General features: G+C 43.1%; 2 protein-coding genes across 2 annotated transcripts in view; both read left to right on the top strand.

Moving 5' to 3' along the window:
* The first annotated feature begins 1798 nt into the window (after positions 1–1798).
* LOC122891787 (histone H4) lies at positions 1799–2134 on the top strand. The gene has a single exon (XM_044227721.1). The coding sequence runs from the start codon at positions 1820–1822 to the stop codon at positions 2129–2131; it is 312 nt and encodes a 103-aa protein (XP_044083656.1). The 5' UTR covers positions 1799–1819; the 3' UTR covers positions 2132–2134.
* Positions 2135–2496: 362 nt separating this feature from the next.
* Positions 2497–8714, top strand: part of GUCY2C (guanylate cyclase 2C) — a 134944-nt gene continuing 128726 nt past the window's right edge. The window contains exon 1 of the mRNA XM_044227720.1: positions 2497–2569. The gene's annotated coding sequence lies outside the window, so the exon portion shown is untranslated. The remainder of the gene's footprint in view (positions 2570–8714) is intronic.

Raw genomic sequence — 8714 nt, 5'->3', positions numbered from 1 at the left:
GACTTCTCTTCTTCCCTGTGAGTCAAAAAGAAAAATCATGTAGTACAATATGACTATTCAGGATTTTTGCAGCCAAACAAACAGTATTCTAAGGGCTTTTTTTTTTAGAGTTACTTTTTATAGAGAGAGAGAGAATGCACGTGGGTGTGCAAGTGGAGGAGAAGGGGAGTGGAGAGGGACAAGCAGATTGGGGGTGGGGGGCATGCTGGGTCAATCTCAGGATCCTGAGATCATGACCTAGCTGAAAACAAGAGTGGGAAGCTTTACTGACTGTGAGACCCAGGCACCCCTCTGAGGGCACTTTTAATTAATCTTTAACAATAAAAAGTACTTTCTGTGTTATGCAAATGGGTAAGAATGGGTAAATTATAAGCATTTAGACACAGACAAATATTTACTATAAAGCTTTTCCTGGAAAGGCTTATCTTTGAAGATTTGGGACAGGGAGCACAATTAGCTAAAATAAGAATTATGAATCATCCTCTAAATACTGTTACCTTGTATTGCAATAAACCGTTTGGGAAGAGAGAGAGTCCTGCATTCTAGAGCAGTGACATTACTGAAAGTTTCATTTTTGTTCAGGGATTCTCAAGAAAGGATTGAGAGCCTCCTGATGGGCGATTTGCAGTACAAACCACCTTTTTTTTTTTTTTTTAAAGATTTTATTTATTTATTTAACAGGCAGAGATCACAAGCAGGCAGAGAGTCAGGCAGAGAGAGAGGAGGAAGCAGGCTCCCTGCTGGGCAGAGAGCCGGAAGTGGGGCTCGATTCCAGAACCCTGGGATCTGGAATCATGTCCTGAGCCATAACCCACTGAGCCACCCAGGCACCCCTACAAATCACCTTTTAAAGCTACCGTCGTGGCATCTCATATTTTAAGAACTTTAAATTTGTAAGTGGGAGATGTGAGAACCTCAGGTTTGAATGCAATAAGAAGAAATTTATGATATTTCAACTAAGAACCATAGAAATAACTTTTTGGTTGAAAAGCAAAGATGCCCCGGCTTGGGAGTGCGCAGAGGCCAGATAATCTACATGAGGCAAGGGCCTCTGAAAGGGAAAAATCTGGGAGACGGGAGAAAGAGGTAAGGTTAGACTTTTTGGAAGAACTTTAATTCTTTCTTTGCGGGGCGTCACGAAAGAGAAAAAAGAGCTATTATTTAAAATGTCCTCTCCCTTGAAGTGGCGGGGGGGTGGGAGGTTGGGGTACCAGGTGGTGGGTATTATAGAGGGCACGACTTGCATGGAGCACTGGGTGTGGTGAAAAAATAATGAATACTGTTTTTCTGAAAATAAATAAATTGGAAAAAAAAAATGTCCTCTCCCCCCACTAGTGACTGAAGAAGAAAAGGTGTAAAACAATTGCTTTGAAATCTAACAAGATGTAACGCATTTCTGGTTACTATTTATTTTCCTATTAGTCTAGGAATGGTATTGTTAAAGGAAGCATTCCTTTTGAAAAATAAACAATTAAAATTCGCGCGCGCGATATGGGGGTGAGGGGAGATGGGAAGGAGGGAGGGGATTTGTACTGAAGCACTGAGAAAACGCAGTATAAATCCCATTGACTCTTTCCTCAATTTTATGGCGAAAATGAAAAGTATTTCCAAGAAAGCAAACAAAAATCAGTCTTGTTCTGATTAAGGCTCCTTCACTCACCATTGGAGGAAAGACAAAAGCCTCCTGGGGCCTAGAGCTCCGCCCATTTTCTTGAGGTTTTCAAACAGGTCCGCTACCAGGACATATAAGCCCTGGTCTCAACGCATCTCGTTACTAGCTGGTTGCTCTGAGGTTTGGAGCTCGTCGTTGTCTGAGAAGATGTCTGGTCGCGGGAAAGGTGGCAAGGGGCTGGGGAAGGGAGGCGCCAAGCGGCACCGCAAAGTCCTCCGGGATAACATCCAGGGCATCACGAAGCCCGCCATCCGCCGGCTCGCCCGCCGAGGTGGCGTCAAGCGCATTTCTGGGCTCATCTATGAGGAGACCCGGGGAGTCTTGAAAGTCTTCCTGGAGAACGTGATCCGCGATGCGGTGACTTACACCGAGCACGCCAAGCGCAAGACGGTCACCGCCATGGACGTGGTGTACGCGCTGAAACGCCAGGGCCGCACCTTGTACGGCTTCGGCGGCTGAGCAGTCTCTGCGGCTTCTTTTCGAATTCATAAAGGCCCTTTTAAGGGCCCCCAGAACGTCAGGAAAAGAGCCAACACTTTGTTTACCGTGTGAATGGGACCTAGGTGCAGATAAAGGGGTTCGGGGTGGCTCCGGTCTGCGGGTGGCGGGCTTGGGGCATAGAGAGACTGGGCTTTCGTCTTGATTTCGGTTTCCAGGTGGAGTAAGAAAGGTGTAAGAGCGAATGGTTTCTAAGCAACCCCGTTCTCTATCCCCGAGCCTATATGGAGAAGCTTCTATGCAAATTAGGGCTAGCTGGTACTGCCTCCGATTGGCTCGGAGGGCCGCGCGTCAGAGGGGGCGGCTCCCCACGGTAGACCGGCCCCCGGAGACCGCGGAAGTGGGATGGCGCGAAAGTGCCCGGTGCTGTCCTAGTGGCGCCCCGGAGTGCCGCACAGTGTGAGTATTTTGTTTCTTTGCTGACGTCTGAGTAGGAGGGGACCAAGTCCGGACGCCTATTGAAGGCGGCAGAGCGCGGGCAATTTCGAAGGCGGGGCCAAGCTCGTGGCCGCGGCTCCACGGGGTATGCGCTGCACCGGGCGGGTGGGCGTCCGGGCCCGAGTACCTACTTTCGCTGACCACGGAGGTACCTGCAGTGCGGCCAGGCGCGCGGGGCAGCATCCTTCTGCTGCTAAGGAGTCAGTGTCGTGTGACCCGGTCGCAGCGAGGAGATAAGCCCAGGCTTAGGAGTAATGGCCCTTTTCTGAGCTGCCGGTGCGGCTGGAGGAGGGAGATGAGTGGAGGGCCGCGTTCTAATAAATTCCGCGCAAATGGCGTGGGCCAGAAAGCTGTGTGGTCGCCGGTCTTCCTGCTCCGTGATTCAGCGCGGCGGCCTGGCGCCCGGAGCCAGGCACGGCCAAGTTTGAGGGCTCTTTGCCCAGGCGGCGGGACACAGGGGGACCCGGCGCGGTGCGAACCTGCAGGGGCCGCCTGTGGGGCGCCGCGGGAACCGAGCTTGAGACCGAGTTAAACATTTCTACTGCTCCTTAGCGGAGGCTGGCTTTCTACGGTTTATCGGGGGTCAGGCGCTTTGGCACTTTGTGTTCGTTACTGCGTTTGATTCTCCGGCAAATTTATGAAGTGTTGTTATTACTGTTTTACAGGTGAGGAAACTGATAATGGGGGGGGCGGGGGTGTACGAACTGGAGGCAGGATTTGATCCCAACCCTGTTGGATCCCGCACGCTTTGACCTTAACCCGTTTATGACTCTGCTTCTGCCATAGAGGCCTCTTGGCCCTACTTTCTGATATTTTAGTTTTAAGTACTTCTCTCTAGTCCATAAAGACTGAAGTGTGTTCGTGATTCAGGTATTAATTAAATTTTTAGGGCAATGAGTCCCAGAAGCTCTGCTTTCTTTAATCGAAGTGCAAAAAGTTACTTAAAAGAGAGCAGAATCTGGCACACCTTTGTGCCTCTCTATTTGTTGAGTGTGAATGAGTGAATTTGAATAGATGTACCTATCAAATCTCCAATCTAATATGAATCAAATTATTGAGGGGATTTCTGGGTGGCCCAGTGGGTTAAGTGTCTGCCTGTGGCTCAGGTCATGATCTGGAGATCTTGGGACTGAGCACCCCATCCAGCTCCCCGCTCAGCTCGGAGTCTTCTTCCTCTCCCTCTGCCCCTCCTCCCCTCTTGTGCTTTCTTTCTCTCTCAAATAAATAAATAAAATCCTTTTAAAAATTTAAGGATGAAGATTAGGACCCCAGTGGAGCATGGAAATAAGTATTTATATGGCAGTTCAATATATCTATTTCTTAAGTATTTATCTTACAAGGAATTGGTTGTTTTATTAATTTATTTATTTATTTAGCTTGTAATTTTGGCGATGGCCTCAATTCTTCCTAGCTGCATAATACAATTTATATCTGCCCTTATAACATAGCTATTTTTGTTCGTGTTTTATGCTGCTTATAAATTGTAACCAAATTATTTGAGCACCGGAAATCTTTATATTTGTCTGTGTAAGTCCCATGGTAGTAGTATCCAGTCCTAAAGTAATCATGTTTTCCAAACCTAAACTGGGTCACATGATTGAGAACACAATAATGTATCTGAAATTGAAACAGAGATTGACTGATTGACTAATAAAATGCCTTACTACAAATGTTTGTTAAAGAAAGAATTTAAATCTTTGTAATGGCTCTCTTAACAGTGTGAATGGAACGCTTTTGAAATTAGCAAAGTCATCTCTTCTGATTTTTGAACATTTAATGCCTCATTTGTTCCAACTATGTTAACTCTTGAAGATTCTGAGATAAATAAGCATAGTCCCTGCTATCCAGAAGCTTCTGTTTTCCAAGTAGAAAGGGAGGAGAACAACATGGTTGTTGTACACATGTGGTTTATTCTAATGGAGGCCTATGATTTAAGTGCTGTTGGTGTACAGTACAGATTTTGTCACATTTGGGCTGTCTTCAAAGATCAGATGGTAGTTGTTCTGAGCTGAAGGTCCATTGGAGAAGGGGAAGTCACACCAAGTTTAGAGAACAAACACTGTGAACTAATGCCACAGTAGTTTCCAAGCATGCTGTACTGTGGACCTCCTAATGTTGGATGTTTAATTTGTCCTGTGGTCCCAGAATAGTGCAGTGGACTAGGTCAAGAGTTGGATAAAAACTGAAACCAAGTCCAAACAAACCAATACAAAAGAGGACAAGAGACAGGGGAGCAACATGGCCAATAAGTACAAAAAGGGATGTTCGGCTTGATTAGTTGGTCAGTCAGGGAATTGCAAACCAAGACCACAATGAAATGAACTGTGCACTCTCTAGATCGATTAAAAACAAAGTGACAGGGCGCCTGGGTGGCTCAGTGGGTTGGGCCACTGCCTTCGGCTCAGGTCATGATCTCAGGGTCCTGGGATCGAGGCCCGCATCGGGCTCTCTGCTCAGCAGGAAGCCTGCTTCCCTCTCTCTCTCTGCCTGCCTCTCCATCTACTCGTGATTTCTCTCTGTCAAATAAATAAATAAAATCTTTAAAAAACAAAAAAAAACAAAGTGACAATAGCAAGTGCTGCACGAAAGGGAGATTATTGCCCACATATATGAGAACCCATGTTCGCTAAAGTTTACCTTAGAACTGTTTAGAGTAGCTGGGCACTTGGGTGGCTCAGATGGTTAAGCATCTGCCTTCAGCTTAGGTCATGATCTCCAGGTCCTGGGATTGAACCCACATCAGGCTCCCAGCTCAGCGGGGAGTCTGCTTCTCCCTCTCCACTCTACGCCCCACACCCTGCTCATTCTCTGTCTGTTTCTCTCTCTCACAATGAATAAATGAAGTCTTTAAAAAAAAAACAAAAACTGTTCAAAGTAGCAAAAACAAAGAAACCAAATGCATGTTGACAAGAGAGTGGATGAATTAAATGATGGTGCAATCAGATTTGGCAATCAGAATGAACTGATAAACACAATATAAACTTAGGGTGGTCTACATCCAGTGTTTGGTTCTTCTGCTGATACACATGAAAACTTAAGCCTTCATTTGGTAAATTTTTATTCTGAACTAATACACGCTTGATTACCATCTGTGGGAGCCCTGAGGAACTAATGGAGCATGTTGCCCTCTGAAGAAAATTGACATTTGCTTCACCTTTGGGCCAGATGCTTCTATCAACTTCTGATCCCTGGAGTCCCCTCTTTGAGTATCTCGGCTTGATGGGAGAGTCTCAGATTCTACTTCACATCCTTATAGGAGCCCCAAGACTTATTATTTACCATCCTAAATTTTATGCTTGCTTATCCCTTGCTTTCAATTGTAATTTCCCTATTTTTTAATTTTTTGCCCTTTGAAGATTTTCCTTATTTTCCTGGGACCACTGTAATGCAACATTTGTGCTAGAAAGTTCATTCAGACTGTGTAGTTTGCCAAACTACTTGCAGTGGATTTTACTAACGATAACATTTGATTTTATATGTCTTCCCTCACCAGTCTCTGAACTCCTTGAGAGCAGGAATCACTCAGATCTGTACCCCTCGCATAGCTCTCTGATCTAGAATTTGAATTGATACAGGCACTTATTAATGTTTTGGGAAGATTGTCTATTTGTATATTTGATAATATGGTAACAAAGTAAATTGAGTTGTTTTCCAAACATTTCTATTTTCTGAAAAGATTATATACCATGACAGTTAGCTGATCCTTGAATTAGTAAACTATTTGCCTTAAAGTCCTGCCCTGAAAGTTTTGTTTTTGTTGCATTTTCAGATTCTTTCACATTTTTACTTTTGTCTATTTAGACTTTCTAATTTTTCTTGAGTTAGTTTTGGTAATTTATGTTTTCCTATAAAGCTATATATTTTATTAAAAAATTAGAAAATTATACACATATCATATTCTAATATTAAAAACCTTGTCTATCTTTCTTATTTTGAATTTTGTGTTGTCTTCTGGTTATATTTTTCAGAAGTCTGGCATATATTAGCTTTTTCAAAGAAAAAAATTAGTCAACTTATCCTTTTAAAAACTTGAAATTTGGGGGGGTGCTTGGGTGGCTCAGTGGGTTAAGCCTCTGCCTCTCGCTTAGGTCATAATCTCAGGGTCCTGGGATCGAGCTGTGCATTGGGCTTTCTAACTCAGCAGGGAGCCTGCTCCCCCCACTCTTATCCGTCTCTACCTGTCTCTCTGCCTACTTGTGATCTCTGTCAAATAAATAAAGAAAATCTTTAAAAAAAAAAAAAAAAAAACACCCCATCCAAGGACTCTGGGATCATGACCTGATTCAAAGGCAGAGGCTTAACTGACTGAGCCACCCAGAAGCCCCTGTTCAACATTGTTAATTATTGGTTATATTCCAAAAATACAACCTGGATCTCTGTTTTTGTATATTCAGTGTATATTGTGCCTGATGATATTATTGTGTTGCCTCCTGCTATATTTTTGTTTCTGTCAATTTATCCTCATTTTATTTATTTTTTTAAAGATTTTATTTATTTATTTATTTGACAGAGAGAGATCACAAGTAGGCAGAGAGGCAAGCAGAGAGAGAGAGAGGAGGAAGCAGGCTCCCTGCTGAGCAGAGAGCCCGATGTGGGACTCGATCCCAGGACCCTGAGATCATGACCCGAGCCGAAGGCAGCGGCTTAACCCACTGAGCCACCCAGGCGCCCTATCCTCATTTTAAATAATATTTATTTTATATAATTTGGTCATGTGTGATTTGGTATTTTTGGTATGACTGCCATACCTTCTCTATGGGCTATACCTTTAATCAATATGAATAACTATTTTGAACACCCCCCCCCTTATGTATCAACTAAATTGAATTTCAATTAGTTAAATTTTTATGAACATAAAATTTTTATGAACCTTACCTCAAGTGCTGTTTGGCATCTGCAACCCTTAATACACTAATTAAAATATTTCTAATTCTTAAAAATTAAAAAAATTAAAATTTAAAAATTTCTAATTCTTAATACACTAATTAAAATGACTCCCCATTTTAACTATTTTGATTATTTAGGTAATGCATAAAATATCTACACCTATAATTCAATAACATAAGAACAGTTTGGCTTACAACATTAGAAAAACTTAAATTATTTGATACAGAGTTTTGTTAGGTATTGCATGGCTTTATTTCTCCTACCCAAAATGAGTAACTTTTTCAAGATCATTCTACAAAGAATCATTCAGGGGACACCTGTGTGGCTTAGTCAGTTAGGGTCTGACTCTTGATCAGCTCAGGTCTTAATCTCAGGGTTGTGAGTTCAAATCTTGTATTGGGCTGCGTGCTGGGAGTGGGGCCTGCTTAAAAAAATAATAATAATTAGTTAAGCATCTGCCTTTGGTTGAGGTCATGATCCAGGGGTCCTGGGTTCGAGTCCTGTATCAGGAGCTTGCTTTCCCCTCTGCCAGCTGATCCCTCTACTTATGTTCTCTCTCTCTGTCTGACAAATAAAATAAAATCTTTAAAAAAAAATCATTCAGCTAAGTATTTCATTACTTCATGGAGTCCCTAGTTAACATTAGGATTTTGGTTATATCAAACACTTGAGGTGGGACAGCTATAAAATCTGCAACCAGAGTTTCAATGATTTAATCTGGTACATAGTAAGCACTCGATAAGTAATCCTTGAAGTAATGAATATGTGAAATGGGGGTAAGGGAGGAATATCTTCATTTATTGTCAAAGATTAAGTCAATCATAGATAAAGGGAATTGAGTCATTTTTCTTATCCTAATTAAGATTTACATCTGGAGCTATAAGGCATCCTACCTCTTGTCTTGCTCAGGGACACTTGATACTTGAACAAAAAATAAGATTCTGTTAATAAGAAAGTGTATTGAGGGGCGTCTGGGTGGCTTAGTCACTTGAGCATCCGACTCTTGATTTCAGTTTGGGTCATGATCTCAGGGTCGTGAGATCGAGTCCCACCTCAGGCTCTGTACTGGGCATGGAGCCTGGTGAAGATTCTCTCCCTCTCCCTCTGCTCCTCCTCCCACTCCTGATCGCATGCACTTGTGCACATACACTCTCTAAATCGAAAGAAAGAGGGCGGAAGGAAGGGAAGAAAGGGAGGAAGGAGGGGAGAAAAGTGGGGT

This window comes from Neovison vison, chromosome 12 (assembly GCF_020171115.1).
Source record: "Neovison vison isolate M4711 chromosome 12, ASM_NN_V1, whole genome shotgun sequence".
Lineage (NCBI taxonomy): Eukaryota > Metazoa > Chordata > Mammalia > Carnivora > Mustelidae > Neogale > Neogale vison.
The sequence above is the reverse complement of the archived record's forward strand: the minus strand, read 5'-3'. Positions and strand labels throughout refer to the sequence as shown.

Excerpts from the sequence above, each read along its gene's own strand:
- LOC122891787 (XM_044227721.1), top strand. The coding sequence starts at position 1,820 with ATGTCTGGTCGCGGGAAAGGTGGCAAGGGGCTGGGGAAGGGAGGCGCC.